We start from the raw sequence: 18,997 nt of genomic DNA, 5'->3' as shown, positions 1-18,997 counted from the left end.
GTGAAATGAAGAACATCGGCTCTTGGCCTCCCCTTCCCTTCCACAGTCCAGGGCCACCAGCAGAACTGACTTTATTAAAAAAATGACAAAACAGGTCTATACATATTTACAAGCTGGGGGCCAGGCCGCTCACTTCTTGGAGAGCTTGACTTGCTTGTGCTTGGGGGGTGCCCACTTGAGGCAGACGGAGTCCACTGTGGGGAGAAGGGGCGGGAGGCAGGTCTGGGACTGGGCCAGGCCAGCTCACACCTGGCTGCCCTGCTCTGGGCTCAGGCCAGTTTCACCTCCTCCAGGTGAGAACAAAAGGGCAGGCTGTGCTGGGGAGGGGCAGAGACGCCCAGGAATGAGAGGCCTGCCCCAGGCTCCATCCTGGGAGCTGGTCCGACTGGTTTGGGATCATGTGACAGTAATAAGAAGGCCTTGACTCCTAGCAGTCCATATACCAACACTCCCCCATCCCCACTGCCCACACACCCCCTCCCCGCCCCCGATACACGGCAGCCCCCCACCCACCTGTGATGGGTGGTTTCTTATACTGGGCACTTTTGAGGTGCTCCTCCACCAGCTTGGGTGTGACACAGATCACGTGCTGGCCCTTCCAGTACTTGACCATATTGAGGGACTGCAGGGTACTGATGATGTCATTCTGGGTGATGCTGGTCATCTGGCTGCAAAAAGGGATGAGAGCAAATGCCAGACATGGTGCCCTTGTGGGATCTGGCCAGGATGGCGACAGGGTATGAGGAGGCAGGATCATGGCCCACCTCAGGACAAGTCCTGCCCCCGTGGTCCAGGAGGCCCCCTCACCTGAGGTCCTTGATGGACAGTGTGCCCCGGAAGTCCCGCAGGATCTCCAGCAGCACCCAGGACCAGTAGCTGCGGTAGCTGAGCTTGCCCAGGTCAGACAGCGGCTTCTCCGGGGAGCCGACCGTGCTTTCCAGCTTGGAGAGCTCATAACCTGGCAGCAGTAGAAAGAGGAACTTAGGATCCAGCCTGCCCTGGCACCCCTGCCCCACAGGTCTCCCACTCCCAGACAGGCCAGGAACCACTCACTGAAAGCGATGAGGAACTTCCCATAGCCACGGCGTTGGTAGGGGGGCAGGGTCAGGATGCAGGCCACGTTGTTTCCATCCGGGGACTCCTTCTCCTGCAGGAGGTGGGTGTTCAGGGCCATTGGGGAGGCTCTGCCCCCTCTCTGTTTATGCCCACCTTCGCCCTCCCCACCCTGAGCTTCCAGACCCAGTACCTTGGAGAAGTAGCCGACAATGTGGGCCCCCTGCCGGTCCACCTCAGTCAGGATGTAAAAAACGAACGGCTCCACGTCAAAGTACAGTGTCTTATGGTCCAGGAAAAGCTTGGCCAGCAGACACAGGTTCTGACAGTAAATCTGGGGGTGAGGAGGGGAAGACAGGCTCAGGGGGCAGGCACAGGTCCTACCCAGCTGGTTCCAGCGGCCAGCACCAGCCTGCAGGAAGCGGGCGCCTCGCAAGGCCAGACAGATTTCACGCTGGAAGGAGTCTTCAGTCAGCCTCTGACGGACAGGGAACTGGAAATCAGAGAGCAACAGCACTTCAGAGGTGCCAGCAGAGCTGGATGAAGCCCGGCTACCCCTTCTGAGTGCCAAATACGGGCTGGGTGCCTTCCATGCAGGATCCGCTTCAGTCTTCACAGACATTAACTCTGTTTCAGCTCAGGACACTGAGGCTGCGAGGCAGGAATTCAGACTGTCCTGTTCATGGCTGTGTCCCCAGCACCTAGCACGAGGCTAAGTATGAAGCTGGGTGCCTGGTAAATGTCTGCTGAATGGAGGAGCCTCGAGCCCTGTCTGTCCACTTGGCCACACTCCAGGAGGGGGACAATGGGACTGAGTTTGGCTTCACGGCACAGACTAAAGGGTTCCCTGGTTTATGACACCACAACCACTCTCTCATCCAACCCGGCAGCTGTGCGAGCCCAGCACTGCCAGGCCCATCTCATTCAGGAGGAAGCTGAAGTTCCCAGAGTGGAAGTGCTTGCCCAGGGCCTCAAAGCTGGCAGAGTGCAGAGTTGGAAAGCATCCCCACATCTCCAGCGGAGGCCCTTCTGCCATTCCCCCCAGCCTTGCTCAGGAAGGCAGAGCAGGGGCAAGGGCTGGGCTCAACCTGCATATTCTCCGAGTCCAAGGCTAATCAAGCCCCAAGAGGTCACCGATAAAAACAAGGCCCGTGTTTATTAAGCACTTACTAGTGCCAAGCACTGCACTGAACACTTGACATTTGCTGTCTCATTTATTCCACTAACAACACAACTAGGTAAATATTATGACTCCCGTCTTATGGACAAGGAAACAGGAACTATGTTAAGTAACTTGTCTGTGGTCAGTGAGGAAGTGACAGGGCAACATGAGTCACCTTGCAGTGAGCGGAGCCACTCTGAAGCCTGCCCTCTCCGTCCTATGTTGTATGGCCCATCTGCCGGAAACCAGTACACTTGGCGAGACCCTCACAGACTGACAAGGCAAAGGCCAAGTTCTGTACAACAGCAGAGCAGGTCCCAAAGGTCCCAACCTGCCCTGCTGAAGTCATTCAGGGCCAGGAACAAGGAACTCAGCCCTTGATAACCACAGAGCTCTCTCAGCAGGAAATTTCACACAAAGCAGTCCCCTCCCAGGCAAAAACAAACACCTTTCTTTCCAACGGAAGGAGAAAGCGCTTCTAAAAGTAGCCTCAGGCAAGACAGTCTCCTCTGGGTTCCAGAACAACTTAAATTTGAACCTAACCTCACCAGCAGAAGAATCCTGGGGCTACCACAGGGCCCTGTGTTTCCTAGGCACCAACCATAGGCCTAGTGTCAGGCTAGGAGGCCCTGAGAGGCCTTCTTTTTTTTTTTTTTTTTTGAGACAGATTCTCACTCTGTTGCCCAGGCAGGAGTGCAGTGGCACAATCTCAGCTCACTGAAACCTCTACCTCCCAGGTTCAAGCAATTTTCGTGCCTCAGCCTCCCGAGTAGCTGGGATTATAGGTGTGCACCACCACACCGGCTAATTTTCTTTTGTACTTTTAGTAGAGAAGGAGTTTCGTCATGTTGCCCAGGCTGCTCTCGAACTCCTGAGCTCAGGCAGTCTGCCCACCTCTGCCTCCAAAAGTGCTAGGATTACAGGTGTGAGCTACAGTGCCCGGCCCCTCAGAGGCATTCTGCCTATAGAGGCTCAGCTAAGGCTGCTCGCTCCCTCCCTCCCCTTCGGTGGCAATGAGGATCATCTGGGAGGTGCCCAGGGCCTCCCCGGCCTCCCCCAGCCCCTGGCCACCCACTCACCTTATGGTCTTTGCCATCAACTTCGTACACGGAGATGTTGCTCTTGCGGTAGATCTCTTTCCCGGGGGGCTGCCGCCACTGGCACTGACCCTGGTGGGGGACAGGAGAACAGGCTCGCTGCCCATAGCTTCTCTGCTAGGAGGCCCCCACCCCACCACTGCGTGCTTTGGAGCAAGTCTCTGCCTCTCTGTTTCTCCCCACAACACTTCACTTACATTGAGTAATCCTCCCAGCAGCCTTAGGAAAGCAATCCTGCTTTATATATAGACCAAGGCTCAGCAGAGAGACGCAAACATCACACAGCGGGGTGGGGTTTTGAGTCTCTGTGGGCCTGGCTCTGGAGGGACCCGTCCATGACAATGGCTTCCCTAAACCACACCTATTCGCTTCAGATTCCACACCTCTGGAAGCAGCCCACTGTGTCAGTGACGACAGCGCCCCTTCCTGACAGCCCCCAATTTCGTCCACACTTAAGGACCCGCTGCCGGGGCCTATGTGTGCTTCCTGGGATGGGGCTGGCCTTGACAAAAGACCCAAAGGGGGCGAGTTACTGCCCCCATTCCAGAGAAGAGGAAGCTGAGGTCTGGAGTTGGCAAGGTCACCCCTCCAGCAATAGCAAAGCCAGGCCTGGAATCCAGGCCTCCTGACCCCCAGCAGCTCTTCCCTATACTCGCCCCTCTGGGCCTGTCTCCCCCCTGGAGCTGCCAGCGCAGCCGCCCGCAGCCTGCCTCTGCCTCTCACCAGGCCCCTGCCCAGCTCGGCCCGGCCAGCCCAGCCTCACCAAGTGGAAGCGGTAGCTCTTCTCGTATTTCATGTACTTGAGGCAGTACTCGCAGAGCCAGAGCTTGGGCTGTTTCCCATAATCTTCGGGGAATGGTGAGAAATACCAGGCATCAATTTCGTAGTTTCCGATGTGGATCTTGTCCACATACTTCACCTTGGTGATCTGCAGGCAGGGTAGGAGCGGGGCACAGTGCATGGCTCAGCAGGGGCTCCTCAGCAAGGGGAGGCAGGGGACCTGCAGGCAGCTTCCCAGCCCCGCTTACCGCTTCATGCTCCTTCTCCAAGGCCGCTGTGGTGGGGTCCATCTCTGCATAAGTCTGGGCCAGGAAAGAAAAGTAAGCAGAGGTGAACAGAAGTGGTGACCAGGCTGTCCCTCCCCTGCCAGCAACAGCAAAGCCAGGCCTAGAGTCCAGGCCTCCTGGAATCCAGGACCCACAAGGCTTCCCTGCTATCTTCCAGACCTCATTTCTGGATGGCAATAATAACCACACCAATAGCTAACCTATCTGACTCAGTTCTGAAGCTGGCTGGTCCAGGCTCCTCTGGCATCCACCCGCCCCACCCCCGGATATCCCAGACATCCTTGAAGTCCAAGTTTGGACCTTTTGCCAGATGAACAGGGTTAGGATCAGAATAGGGGCTTCGGCTGCACGATGGGGGGCAATCCAGCTCTGCCAAAATTGTGAGACTCAAATGAAATAACAGATCTTGCCTTCCAGGCCCACCATAAGAACTGTTACCATCTCCCCGATGTGCCTGGACCCCTTTCCTGAGCACCAGACCCTGCCTGCCCATGGGACCACCCCAGAGGTCCCTCCCACAGGGACAGCAGACTCAAGATATGCAGAAAGGACCTCAACACTCCTCCCTGCAAACCTGCGCCTGCCTCCTCCTGGGTTGCTCATTTTACTGGGAACATCACCCTTGGTCCCAATGTCCAAGACACATAACTAGGTTTGCCTCAGACTACTCCTTCTCCCTCAGCCTGGCCAAGTCCTAATACAGCGGATGTCGACTCTACTTCTGACATCTCTGGAATTGGGTCCTCTCTGGAATTCTCTTCTCTGTCCTGCTCCAGGTAGTCATGGCCCCATCTCAGGTCTGGACAATTCACTAGGCCTCCTCAGATTCCCTGCCTCTAGCCCCAGCCTCCTCATTGCTATCAGCAGCCCCCTTTTTGCGGCCTTCATGCTTTAGGACAAACAGCTCCTTCCACCTGGAGAACGCCCTTCCTTCTCTCACTGCCAGCAGAAAACGCTTCCTCAGCCTGGCACGGAGCATGAGTCAGGTGAGTCCATGATGCTTTGTGATCTATCCCGTGTCACTGTTGTTATTGTGCTCTTTCCCATCCTTCAAGGCTTGAGATTCTTACCACCCCCTCCAGGAGGCCTGACTGGATTCTTCCCATCCAGAAAACATTTCCTGCTTCCCAAGTTCAGTGAGAAGCGGTCAACAGGGCAACACCGGCCAAGTATGCCCACCTGGGTTCCTCTATTTTTCAAGTCCTTAGAAAGCAGAGACTAAGAGTCACACCACACTCACAGCACATCCTGCTCCTAGACCAGACCCTGCGGGAGGAACCCAGTATAGTCAGACAATGGAGGAGGGACCCAAGACGGCCCATGACCTACACCAGGGCAGACGAGGCCCTGCCCTGTAGCTGAGAAGGGAGGAAGGAGCCAGCACGTTACCCAGAACCCCTTCCACAAAGCACTGTGCTTATATGGCCTCATTTAATCCTTTCAGTAACCCTTACATAGAATGTTCTTATTTCCTTTTTTTTGAGACAGAGTCTCACTCTGTCACCCAGGCTGGAGTACAGTGGCACCATCTCAGCTCACTGCAACCTCCGACTCCCAGGTTCAAGAAATTCTCCTGCCTCAGCCTCCCAAGTAGCTGGGACTACAGGCACATGCCACCACATCAAGGTAATTTTTGTATTTTTAGTAGCGACAGGGTTTCGCCATGTTGGCCAGGCTGGTCTCAAACTCCTGACCTCTGAGCCACTGTGCCCAGCTGCATTCTTTCTTCAATTTTACAGAGTAGTAAACAGGCAGGGCAAGGTGAGGTCTCTTGCCCTCAGGGACTAGTGAGCTGCCATTTATTCCAAGTGGCAAGTACGGCAGACATTATTTTATTTTTATTTTTTCTCACTCTGTCACCCAGGCTGCAGTGCAGTGGCGAGATCTCAGCTCACCACAACCTCTGCCTCCTGGGCTTAAGTGATTCTCCTGCGTCAGCCTCCCAAATGGCTGAGACTACATGTGCCTGCTACCACACCCGGCTAATTTATTTTGCTTTTTGAGACGAAATTTTGCTCTTATTGCTCAGGCTGGAGTGCAATGGCGCAATCATGGCTCACCACAACCTCCACCTCCTGAGTTCAAGCGATCTTCCCACTTCAGTCTCCCAAGTAGCTGGGATTACAGGTGCCCACCAGCATGCCCAGCTAATTTTTTTGTATTTTTAGTAGAGATGGGGTTTCACCATGTTGGCCAGGCTGGTCTCGAACTCCTGACCTTCAGATGATCCACCCACCTTGGCCTCCCAAAGTGCTGGGATTACAGGTGTGAGCCATTGCCTTTTGTTTTTTTTTTTTTTTTTTTTTGAGACAGAGCCTTGCCCCGTCGCCCAGGCTGGAGTGCAATGACACCATCTCAGGTCACTGCAACCTCGCCTCCTGGGTTCAAGCCATTCTCCTGCCCCATACTCCCAAGTAGCTGGGATTACAGGTGTGCGCCATCACGCCCAGCTAATTTTTGTATCTTTAGTAGAGAAGCGTTTCACCATGTTGGTGATGCTGGTCTCGAACTCCTGACCTCGTGATCCGCCTGCCTCGGCCTCCCAAAGTGCTGGGAATACAGGCATGAGCTACTGCACCCGGCCTGTGCCTGGCCTCTTTTTGTATTTTTAGTAGAGACGGGCTTTCACCATATTGGCCAGGCTGGTCTCGAACTCCTGACCTCAAATGATCCAATCACCTAAGCCTCCCAGAGTGCTGGGATTACAGGCATGAGCCACTGCACCCAGCCGACATTATTTCATTTTGTCCTCACAATGAGCCTTTGAAATAAGAGTGCTCATTGTCCCTGTTGTATAAGAGACAAAACTGAGGCACAAAGAGGTGAGGTCACTTGCCCAAGGTCACAGAACTGGTACTCAGCAGAGTCGGGCATGTGCGCGTGGTCTGTCCAATTCTGAATCTAACCACTGTAAAGATGAGGAAGAAAGATTTTCCTTCTCACACGTCTCTCGTTTTTTTTTTTTTTTTTTTTTTGAGATGGAGTGTCTCTCTGTTGCCAGGCTGGAACTGCAGTGGCGTGATCTTCGCTCACTGCAACCTCTGCCTCCCACATTCAAGTGATTCTCCTGCCTCAGCCTCCCGAGTAGCTGGGAGTCCAGCTAATTTTTGTATTTTCAGTAGAGATGGGGTTTCACCATGTTGGCCAGGCTGGCCTCGATCTCTTGACCTCGCAATCCACCCGCCTCAGCCTCCCAAAGTGCTGGGATTACAGGCGTGAGCCACCGCGCCCGGCCCCTCACACGTCTCTTTAAAACACATTTCCCAATTCTTACAAAATACAGTACTCTTCTGCCAATGCAATAAAGAACTACAAAAACACTACTTTTCTTAATTGTTGCAATTTATTTAGAATTAAACATTAATTAGGCTCTGAAGAACCTTGCTGATTGTTAACTGGATGATTGTTTCATTACCTATTCTTTGATTTAATCACCACTGGCCCGTTATCCACCCTGCTGGTTGCCAGCTCAGAGGCACGTCTTTGTTGAGTTCAAAATAGTTGAGGAATTAATCTTAGATCTATGCTGTCCAATAGAGTAGCCACTCGTCACATAGGGCTATTTAAAATTATACTCAGCCAAACATGGTGGCTCATGCCTGTAATCCCAGCACTTTGAGAGGCCGAAGTGGGAGGATCACTTGAGGCCAGGAGTTCCAGACAACTCTGGCCAACATGGCAAAACCCCATCTCTACTAAAAATAAAAAAAAATTAGCTGGATGTGGTGGCACATGCCTGTAATCTCAGATACTTGGGAGGCTGAAGTATGAAATTGCTTAAGCAGGGAAGGCAGAGGTTTCAGTAACCTGAGATCTCTCCACTCTACTCCAGCCTAGGTGACAGAGTGAGACTCTTCAAAAAATGAAAATTTTGGCTGGGCACGATGGCTCACACCTGCAATCCCAGCACTTTGGGAGGCCAAGGCAGGTGGATCACTTGAGGTCAGGAGTTTGAGGCCAAACATGGTGAAACTCTACCTCTACTAAAAACACAAAAATTAGCCGGGCATGGTGGTGCATGCCTGTAGTCCCAGCTACTTGGCAGTCTGCGGCAGGAAACTCGCTTGAACCGGGGAGGCGGAGGTTGCAGTGAACTGAGATCGCACACCACTGCATTCTAGCCTGGTTGACAAAGCGAGACTCTGTCTCAAAAATAATAATAATAATAATTTTTTTAAAAAATTATAATGCTTTTATTATTTTTTTTTTTTGAGACAGTCTTGCTTGGACACCCAGGCTGGATGGAGTACAGTGGCGTGATCTCGGTTCACTGCAACCTCTACCTCCTGGGTTCAAGCAATTCTTCTGCCTCAGCCTCCTAAATAGCCGGGATTACAGGTGTACACCACCACGCCCAGCTAATTTTTGTATTTTTAGTAGAGATGGGGTTTGGCTATGTTGGTCTCAATCCCCTGACCTCAAGTGATCCACCCACCTCTGCCTCCCAAAATGTTGGGATTACAGGCGTGAGCCACTGCACCCAACCATAATTTTAAAATTCTTTTTTTTTTTTTTTCCTTTTTCTGAGACGGAGTCTCGCTCTGTCACCCAGGCTGGAGTGTAGTGGCTGGATCCTGGCTCACTGCAAGCTCCGCCTCCCGGGTTCACGCCATTCTCCTGCCTCAGCCTCCCGAGTAGCTGGGACTACAGGCGCCCGCCACCTCGCCCGGCTAGGTTTTTTGTATTTTTTAGTAGACACGGGGTTTCACCGTGTTAGGCAGGATGGTCTCGATCTCCCGACCTTGTGATCCGCCCGTCTCGGCCTCCCAAAGTGCTGGGATTACAGGCTTGAGCCACCGCGCCCGGCCTAAAATTCTTAATTCTTAGTCACACTAGACACATTTCAAGTGCTCAACAGCTACATGTGGCTAGTAGCTACTGTACTGGATAGTACAGCTATAGAACATTTCCATTACAATAGGAAGTTCAATTGGGCAGTTTAGACCTTGAGGAGCTCTTCCAGTTTAGGGTATTTCAATTTTTTAAATCACACCACAGTAGGAAGTACACTTGGCACTGTAAACCTGTTGACATGTCCATATATACACACAAGTGTGTGCTAGGATCATTGGGAAGGCTGGAACAAGAGGAATCCTGCACACTTTTATTGGGTGTGAAATAAAAGCTTCTCAAAACAATACTTACCTTAATAAGGTGCAACACCCTGAAATGTCTATCTTATCCACTTTATTTCTTCCATTTAAAGAAATTTAAATGCTGGGCTTGCCCACTGAACTGATGTACTCAGAAGGATGAAACTGCAACGGCTGAAAGTAACAAACGTCTGGGTGTCTGGAGACTTTGACAATCTTGCTCTGGTTTGCACTCCTCATTTTAATTTTATAAATTAAGAAACTGAGACTCGGTTGGGTGCAGTGGCTCACACCTGTAATCCCAGCACTTTAGGAGACTAAGGCAGGAGGATCGCTTGAGACCCGAAGTTTGAGACCAATGTGGGCAACATAGCAGACTCCGTCTCTACAAACAAATAAAAAAATTAGCCAGGCATGGTGGCACTTGCCTATGGTCCCAGCTACTCAGGAGGCTGAGGCAGGACGATTGCTTGAGCCCAGGAGGTTGAGGCTGAAGTGAGCCATGACTGTGCCACTGCACTCAGCCTAGACGATAGAGTAAGACCCTGTCTCAAAAAAACAAAAACAAAAACCATATGTACAACTATTATATATCAATACAAGAAAAAACCAAGGCAGGTACAGTGATGGACACCTGTAGTCCCAGCTACTTAGGAGGCTGAGGCAGGAAGAACATTTGAGCCCAGGAGTTCAAGTCCAGCCTGAGCAACACAGCAAGACTCTCATCTCTTAAGAAAAAACCAGAATCATGGCTAAGGCCTCTGGCTCTGAGGTAGCACAATCTAGCTGGTAGATCTAATTCCTGTCTGGGTCCCTAAACCTATCTACAGCTCTTCTATATATTGGGAATAATAATGCTTACTTCACAGGCCTGCTGTGAAATGTCAGTAAGGTCATGTAGCTTAGGCTTAAAACACTTAGCTTAGGCTGGGCGCAGTAGCTTACGCATGTAATCCCAGCACTTTGGGAGGCCAAGGTGGGCGGATCACCTGAGGTCAGGAGTTCGAGACCAGCCTGACCAATATGGTGAAACCTCGCCTCTACTAAAAATACAAAAATTATCTTGGCGAGGTGACGGGCACCTGTAGTCCCAGCTACTCGGGACGCTGAGACAGAACTCCTTGAACCCAGGTGGCGGAGATTGCAGTGAGCCGAGATCGTGCCACTGCACTCCAGCCTGGGTGACAGAGCAAGACTCCATCTCAAAAAATAAAAAAATAAAAAATAAAAAGCCAGCATTTAGCTTAATACTTTGGCTCACTGGCTAACAAGTGTTTGGCATTATTATTCTAATTCCAGCCCACCGTTTTACTGGCTGTGTGACCTTGGGCATGTTACTTAATCTCTCTGAGCCTACTTCCTCACCTACCAAAAAGTAACTATTCCTGTGTGTTGAACTGTTGGGAAGAATTTGAGGAGCTTATACACAAACAGGACTTGACAGGGTACCTGGCTATAGCAACTGCCCAATAACATTCTCGTCTTTCCCACTGAACTTCAAGTCATTTTTCTACTAAGACACAGCCACTAGGAGACAAAAGAGGCTACTGGTGCAGGAGGCCTGAGTTCTAGTCCCAGCTGTGTCATTTCCTTGCTGTGAGACTGCAGCAAAGCCCTTACCCTCTCTAAGCCTGTTTCCTTAGCTATGAAAAATAAGTAAGAGGAAGTAGGTAAAGTCCCTGACACACTACAGGAGCTTAAGAAATGGGATTTGCTATGGTTTTGGCACTGGGGCCCGAGAAACCCAAGGGAGCTGACAGAGACAGCTAGGCCTCCCGGGCCTGTGGATGGGAAGGGATCCGGACCTTCTGCACATGGTTGATCTCATCATGCTTGCGCTTTTGGTTGCGAGTGATCTTGCGCTCAGGCTGCTCTGCGAGCTCGCTCAGGTACTTCTCTGAGTTCTTTTGCACAGCATCCTTCACTGTCTTGGTCAGCGCCAGCCGGTTCTTGTCTACCCACTCGTCCAGCCGCCGGTTAACTGTAAGGATGGGCCATGAGAGTGCTACCAGGGCACCCAACTCCCCGCACCCAGGCCCAGATGTACCAAGCCACTCACAGCCCACATAGTGTACATAGAATTCCTCTCGGCCCTCCTGGTCGTTCACTCGAGACTGGATCACTTCAGCAGAATCTGTGATGGAAAAAGGCTAGGGTCATCAAGAAGGTAAGGCTGGAACAAAAGGAATCCTGCACACTGAGGAGCAGTTTCCAGAATCCAGCGCCACGCATCAGCTAACCTCACTAGTCCACCTCTGCCATTCTACTCAATCACTGCCACAACTGTGAGGTGGACCAGGTCGGGGCTGTTATTACTATTTTATGAATGAGAAAATAACTGGGGCTGGGTGCGGTGGCTCACACCTATAATCCCAGCACTTTGGGAGGCCGAGGCGGGCAGATCACCTGAGGTCAGGAGTTCGAGACCAGCCTGACCAACATGGAGAAACTTCATCAAAATTAACTAGGCATGGTGGCGCACATCGGTAATCCCAGCTACTGGGGAAGCTGAGGCAGGACAATCACTTGAACCCAGGAGGCGGAGGTTGCAGTGACCTGAGATCGCGCCATTGCACTCCAGCCTGGGCAGCAAGAGTGAAACTCTGCCTCAAAAAACAAAAAAAAAAAGGGGGGGGAAATTAACTGACTGGGGACTGGGTGTGTGGCTCACACCTGTAATCCCAGTAGTTTCAGAGGCCGAGATGGGCAGATCACTTGAGGCCAGGAGTTGGAGACCAGCCTGGTCAACATGGCAAAACTCCATCTCTACTAAAAATACAAAAAAAAAAAAAAAAGAGTCAGGCGTGGTGGCACACACCTGTAGTCCCAGCTACTCGGGAGGCTGAGGCAGGAGAATTGCTCGAACCTGGGAGGCACAGGTTGCAGTGAGCTGAGATTATACCACTGCACTGTGGCCTGGGTGACAAGAACAAGACTCTGTCTCAAAAAAAAAAAAAAAAAAAAAACCCCAAAAAACAAACCAAAACAAAACTGAGGCTTACCCAGGGTCACAGATTTGAAAAGTGATAAGAGCTGATACTTAACTGAATTTAAGTCTGACTCTAAATTCAATGCTTATTTTACCATATACCCTCAGTTGCTCATCTGTTCAGGGATCATGAGTGCTGACTCTGGATTAAGATAGCCTACATTCATATATAATTCCAGGTCTGGGCACCATGGCTCACGCCTGTAATCCCATCACTTTGGGAGGCCGAGGCAGGTGGATCACGAGGTCAAGAGGTCAAGACCATCTTGGCCGACATGGTGAAACTTCGTCTCTACTAAAAATACAAAAATTAGCTGGTTGTGGCACCGCACACCTGTAGTCCCAGCTACTCAGGAGGCTGAGGCAGGAGAATGGCTTGAACCCGGGAGGCAGAGATTGCAGTGAGCCAAGATGGCGCCACTGCACTCCAGCCTGGCAACAGAGTGCGATTCCATCTCAAACAAACAAAACAAAACAAACAAACAAAATATATAAAATTCCAGCTCCCTACTTCCTAGCTATGTGTAACTGAGCCAGTTATTCCATCTTTCTGAGCCTCAGTCTCTTCATCTGTGAAAAGGGATAACACCTGGGCACAGTGGCTCATGCCAGTAATCCCAACACTCTGAGAGGTTGAGGTGGGAGGATCACTTGAGCCTAGAAGGTCTAGGCTTCAGTGAGCTGTCACAGCGCCATGGCACTCCCACCTGGGTGACAGAGCAAGATCCTGTCTCAAAAAAAAAGGGATAATAGTGCCAACCTTAGAAGGTGAGTTAATGCCTCCAAAATTTTTAGCAGAGCACTGACAATTAGCAGAGCATTCAGTAAGTGAGTAAGGCACCCACTACGTGTCTGGCCCTATGCTGCGCTGTTGCCGGGTACAGAAGACACAGTGATGAATCACAAGAAGTCCTGCCCTCCAGAAGTTCCCAGTATGATGGAGGAAGACAGAGAGAGAAAATTACAACATAATGTTACAAAAACTATGACTGAGGTATGAAAAAAATGTTGCAGGAACACAGAGAAGGGAACCACTCACTTCGCCTGAAGGGGAATCAAGGATGACATCACAAAGGATATGAAGTTAAGAGAATGAGTAGGAGCTAGGCAGGCGAACAAGGAGAAAGGGAAGAAAACGCATTCCAAGCAGAGGGCACAGGTGGTAAAGGGCGTGTGGTCTTCAGAGGACACAGTGTGTTCTGGCCTGGCAATGCCCTTTGCTAGGGTTGGCTACAAACTGGAGGGATCACAAAAATGAATGCCACTCTAAGGAGTTTGGGGTTAATTTTGAAAATGAGAGAAGGCAACAGAACATTAGGAAAGGGAAGCCTGTTGTTTCTGGAATATCTTCTCTCTGCAGGTGGCTGCCAGGGACAAACGGAAAGAGAAGACGCAGAGACAAGAGACGGGTGAGGAAGCAGCGTTAGCAAGAAAAAGGAATGAAGTCTAAGACTGGGCAAGGAAGTGGAATGGGAACAATCCCGGTGAAGGCCTGAGTGGTGGGTTTGTGGGCGTTGCTCCACATAATCAAAGGTCGACAGCCTCCCAAAACCCGGCTGGTTTCTCAGCGCCCGGATCGCGGCGTTCTTTCCTCAAACCCCGCCCCTCCTCCTCTCCACTCCCAGCCCCCGGATCTCGCCCTCCCGGAGAGCCTGTCCTCTGGCCCCGCCCCGCCCCCTGGCCCTGAGCTCCGCCCAGCCCCCAGGCCTTGGGCCCCGCCCTCACGCCAGGTGCTATCCGGCCGCCGGCACAGGTACGTTTCTCCGATCTCCACCGTGACTTCCGGCTCGCCGCGCGCCGGGGTCGGCGGAGAGACGCGGCCCGGAGATGGGGCGGTCCCCTCGGCGGCCGCATTCTCCCCGGGCCCTGGCTCGCCCTCCCCCGCGACCCCTGAAGTCGCCGCTGCAACCGCCGCAGCAGCTCCTTGTGCCGCCATCGCGGGAGGGGAAGTGACGCCTGAGTCAGACGCCACGCAGCTCTTTTGGTTCCGGGTCAGCAGTGCGTGGGGTGGGGTCCTGAAGGTTTGAGGGTGGGGTCTGTGACGTAGCAGGAGCCGATTGGCTTCTGCGGCCGTCCCTCGCGGCCCCGCGACGAGCTGGATGTTGAGTGTGCGGCGGTCTTGGAGCTCTTGGTTTTCCGTGCGGACCTGTGGCTGCAGCCTATGGTTGAGGAGAGGAGACAGACTTACCTCATGCGATGACTCAACTCAACCATTTATTTATTTATTTATTCATTTATTCATTTATTTATTTAGAGACGGAGTCATGCTCTGTCGCCCAGGCTGGAGTGCAGTGGCGCGATCTCGGCTCACTGCAACCTCCGCCTTCGGGTTCAAGCGATTCTTCTGCCTCAGCCTCCCGAGTAGCTGGGACTACAGGGGCGCGCCACCACGCCCACCTAATTTTTATATTTTTACTAGAGACGGGGTTTCATCTTGTTTTCCAGGATGGTCCCAATCTCTTGACCTCGTGATCCGCCAGCCTCCACCTCCCAAAGTGCTGGGATTTACAGGCGTGAGCCACCGCGTCCGGCCAGCTGAACCATTTTAAAGGCCCTGGTGCTTGAGGAAGCCAAGATGTGCCAATTTTCAGCGGGAGCTGCCAACGTTTTAACAGGGCGGAGTCAGAGCGTCCGCCCTGGTGGCCTGGAGCCGCACACTAGAGCTGGCCTAATGTCGCTCACCTTTTTTTTTTTTTTTTTTTTTTTGAGATGGAGTCTCGCTCTGTTGCCGAGTCTGGAGTGCAGTGACGTGATCTCGGCTCACTGCCACCTCCGCCTCCCGGGTTCAAGCAATTCTCCTGCCTCAGCCTCCTGAGTAGCTGGGATCACAAGTGCGCCCCACCACGCACGGCTAATTTTTGTATTTTTAGTAGAGACAGGGCTTCACCCTGTTGGCCAGGCTGGTGTCTGACTCCGGACCTCAGGTGATCCGCCCACCTCGGCCTCCCAAAGCACTAGGATTACAGGGGGCTCGGAGTACAGGCGTGAGCCACCGTTCCCAGCCAGTGCCTCGTTTTCGAAGGTTGAAGAAACTACTTCCCCTATTTGGGATACAGTTGGGGCGGGGAAAGCAGAACGGGTGTGTTCAGGAACAGCCCATAAATCATCCTCACAGGATAGTCTAAAGAAAGGACGAGTTGGGCCGGGCGTGGTGGCTCACGCCTGTAATCTTAGTACTTTGAGAGGCCGAATCTCAGTACTTTGAGATGCCGAGGTGGGCGGATCATCAGGTCAGGAGATGAAGACCATCCTGGTTAACACAGTGAAACCCCCTCTCTACTAAAACTACAAAAAGTTAGCCGGGCGTGGTGGCACGCGCCTGTAGTCCCAGCTACTCGGGAGGCTGAGGCAGGAGAATCGCTTGAACCCGGGAGGCGGAGGTTGCAGTGAGCCGAGATTGTGCCACTGCACTCCATCCTAGGCGACAGGCGAGACTCCGTCTCAATTTAAAAAAAAAAAAAAAGGACAAGTTGGCCAGAGCTGTGGCTCACACCTGTAATCCCAGCACTTTGGGAGGCCGAGGCAGGCAGATCACCTGAGGTCAGGAGTTCAAGACCAACCTGCCCAACATGGTGAAACCCCATCTCTACTAAAAATACAAAAATTAGCCAAGCGTGGTGGTGCGCACCTGTAGTCCCAGCTACTCAGGAGGCTGAAGCAGGAGAATCGCTTGAACCCAGGAGGCAGAGGTTGTAGTGAGCCAAGATCCCACCATTGCACCCCAGCCTGGGGACCAAGAGCAAAACTCCATCTCAAAAAAAAAAAAAGCCGAGCGCAGTGGTTCACGCCTGTAATCCCAGCACTTTGGGAGGCTGAGGCGGGTGGATCATGAGGTCAGGAGATCGAGACCATCCTGGCTAACATGGTGAAACCCCATCTCTACTAAAAAAAAAAATAGAAAACAATTAGCTGGGTGTGGTGGCGGGCACCTGTAATTCCAGCTACTGGGGAGGCTGAGGCAAGAGAATGGCGTGAACCCGGGAGGCAGAACTTTCAGTGAGCCGAGATCACGCCACTGCCCTCCAGCCTAGGCGACAGAGTAAGACTCTAACTCAAAAATAAAAAAAAAAAAGAAAAGAGAGAGAAAGAACAAGCCCCAAAACCACAGGTCTCCTGGACAGAAACTGACCAAAGGCGGTGGATACAGTGAAGAATACCTTGGGCAGTGAAAAATGAATCTTGAGTTCTGACCTTCCACTGGGTAAGATGTACAAGTGTGAGGATTCTGTGAGTCAGTAAAAATTAAGCCATTTATATATGTATGGTCCAACCATATATAATTGGCCCTCCGTAGCTGTGTGTCCCACCTTTGAAGATTCAACAAAGAGCAGGTTGAAAATACAGTGTTTAGTCATGGTGGCTCACACCTGTAATCTTGCACTTTTGGAATCCAAGCAGGAGGATCACTCTGGCCAGGAGTTCAAGACCAGCCTGGGCAGCATAGAGACCTCCTTTCTACTAAAAATTTGGGGGAAAAAAAAATTGGCTGGGCCTGGGGGCCCGCGCCTGTAGTCCCACCTACTCGGGAGGGTGAGGCAGAGGGATCGCTTAAACCCAGGAGGTCGAGGCTGAGTGAGCTATAATCCCTCTACTGCACTCCAGCTTGGGTGACAGAGACCCTGTCTCAAAAAAGGAGGGGGGGGGGGGGGGAGAAAAGAAGGAGGCTGGGCGCAGTGGCTTACTCCTGTAATCCCACCACTTTGGGAGGCCGAGGCAGGCAGATCACCTGAAGTCGGGAGTTTGAGACCAGCCTGACCAACATGGAGAAACCCCATCTCTACTAAAAATACAAAATTATCCAGGCGTGGTGGTGCATGCTTGTAATCCCAGCTACTCAGGAGGCTGAGACAGGAGAATCGCTTGAACCTGGGAGGCAGAGGTTGTGGTGAGCCGAGATCGTGCCATTGCACTCCAGCCAGGGCAACAAGAGTGAAACTTTGCCTCAAAAAAAAAAAAAAAAAAGGCTGGGCGCGGCGGCTCACGCCTGTAATCGCAGCACTTTGGGAGGCCGAGGCAAGCGGATACTTGAGGTCAGGAGTTCAAAACCAGCTTGGCCCACGTTGTGAAACACCGGATCTCTACTAAAACTACAAAACAGCCGGCCGTGGTAACGTGTGCCTGTAATCCCAGCTACTTGGGAGGCTGAGGCAGGAGAACTGCTTGAACCCAGGAGGTGGAGGTTGCAGTGAACTGAGATCACACCACTGCACTCCAGCCTGGCTGACACAGCAAGACTCCATCTCGCCCCCGCAAAAAAAAGGAAAGAGAGGAAGGGAGGAAAAGGAAAGGAAATATTGTAAGGATGCAGAACCCACAGATCTGAAGAGCTGATTTCATATCTGCTGTTTGGCAGGGCCAACTGTAGGACTTGAGCACCTGCAGATTTCGGTATTCACAGGTGGTCCTGGAACCAATCCTCAGCAGTTAACCCATGTATAACTATCAATCGTATAACTATGTAATGGTTGAACTATCCGTCTTATCTATATACAAGTGTATTGCAGAGTACCAGACAGGGTAGGTACTCAGTAAACATTCCCTTTGGCCATTCTCTGAATCTTGTTTGATTTATAATGTGGTTATTGGGCTTGGAAACAATTCTGAGAGGAGTGGAATGCTCAGGGCCTGAGGATGGGACTCTCAGAGGTTACAAATCAAGAAACATCTGACAGGCATGGTGGCTCATGCCTGTAATCCTAGCACTTTGGGAGGCTGAGGTGGGTGGATCACGAGGTTTGGAGTTCGAGACCAGCCTGGCCAATATGGTGAAGCCCCATCTCTACAAAAAATAGAAAAATTAGCCGGGCATGGTGGCGCACGTCTGTAATCTCAGCTACTCAGGAGGCCAAGGCAGGAGAATTACTTGAATCCAGGAGGCAGAGGTTGCAGTGAGCCGAGATCACGCCAATGCACTCCAATCTGAGCGACAATGAGACTCTATCTCAAAAAAAAAAAAGAAATATTTGTGTTAGAATGGCAGTAGGAGGGGCTGTTAACTTGCCACTGGAGAACTGAAAGGGGCAGTGAATGCCAGGTGCCTGGCAGCATAAGAAATAAGAAATAAAAGTCAAGCGGCCAAGCACGGTGGCTCACATATGTCCCAGCACTTTGAGAGGCCAAGGCGGACGGATCACCTGAAGTCAGGAGTTCGAGACCAGCGTGGCCAACATGGTAAAACCCCATCTCTACTAAAAATACAAAAATTAGCGGGGTGTGGTGGCAGGTGTTTGTAATCCCAGCTTCTAAAAAAAAAAAATCAAGCAAGAAAAGAATTGAAATTCGAATGCCTTCTCCCACTATAACCACTCTGTCTTCAAGGTTGTTATTCCACCTACCCAGGGTTCTGGCGCCTCACTTTTTACTTTACCTGATATCGTCAGTTACTGATACTGTCCTTTCTAGTTAAGGATTAGCCTAGGCCTTAGAAATCCCTGATCAGGGCTACTGCATCACCCTCCGTACTTTTCTCCCTCCAATCCACTGGCCACCAATGATTCTTGTTAGAAGAATCTTGTTGCATGTTTGCAAATCTGTTT

At 51.7% G+C, this 18,997-nt stretch overlaps 1 protein-coding gene across 2 annotated transcripts; it reads right to left on the bottom strand.

Moving 5' to 3' along the window:
• Positions 1 to 20: 20 nt before the first annotated feature.
• Positions 21 to 14,434, bottom strand: KAT8 (lysine acetyltransferase 8). 2 transcript variants are annotated; one of them, XM_023191121.3, is made up of 11 exons: positions 14,187 to 14,434; positions 11,532 to 11,606; positions 11,278 to 11,453; positions 4,341 to 4,394; positions 4,076 to 4,240; positions 3,295 to 3,384; positions 1,247 to 1,387; positions 1,054 to 1,147; positions 808 to 958; positions 514 to 668; positions 21 to 194 (listed from the first exon to the last, which is right to left on the bottom strand). In XM_023191121.3, the coding sequence occupies exons 1-11, from the start codon at positions 14,395 to 14,397 to the stop codon at positions 130 to 132; spliced, it is 1,377 nt and encodes a 458-aa protein (XP_023046889.1). In that variant the 5' UTR covers positions 14,398 to 14,434; the 3' UTR covers positions 21 to 129. The 2 variants fall into 2 exon arrangements, with proteins under 2 accessions (XP_023046889.1, XP_023046888.1); XM_023191120.2 differs by lacking the exon at positions 21 to 194 and having other exon boundaries at positions 201 to 668.
• Positions 14,435 to 18,997: the final 4,563 nt, after the last annotated feature.

This window comes from Piliocolobus tephrosceles, chromosome 17 (assembly GCF_002776525.5).
Source record: "Piliocolobus tephrosceles isolate RC106 chromosome 17, ASM277652v3, whole genome shotgun sequence".
NCBI classification, from domain to species: domain Eukaryota; kingdom Metazoa; phylum Chordata; class Mammalia; order Primates; family Cercopithecidae; genus Piliocolobus; species Piliocolobus tephrosceles.
Note: the sequence above shows the minus strand (reverse complement) of the source record. Positions and strands in the feature narration are given on the sequence as shown.

Coding starts and splice junctions, on each gene's coding strand:
- KAT8 (XM_023191120.2), bottom strand. CDS start 14,397: ATGGCGGCACAAGGAGCTGCTGCGGCGGTTGCAGCGGCGACTTCAGGG. Junction 1,388..3,294: donor TTGATGGCAAAGACCATAAG/GTGAGTGGGTGG, acceptor CCTCACCCCCAG/ATTTACTGTCAGAACCTGTG. Junction 1,148..1,246: donor TTGTCGGCTACTTCTCCAAG/GTACTGGGTCTG, acceptor CACCTCCTGCAG/GAGAAGGAGTCCCCGGATGG.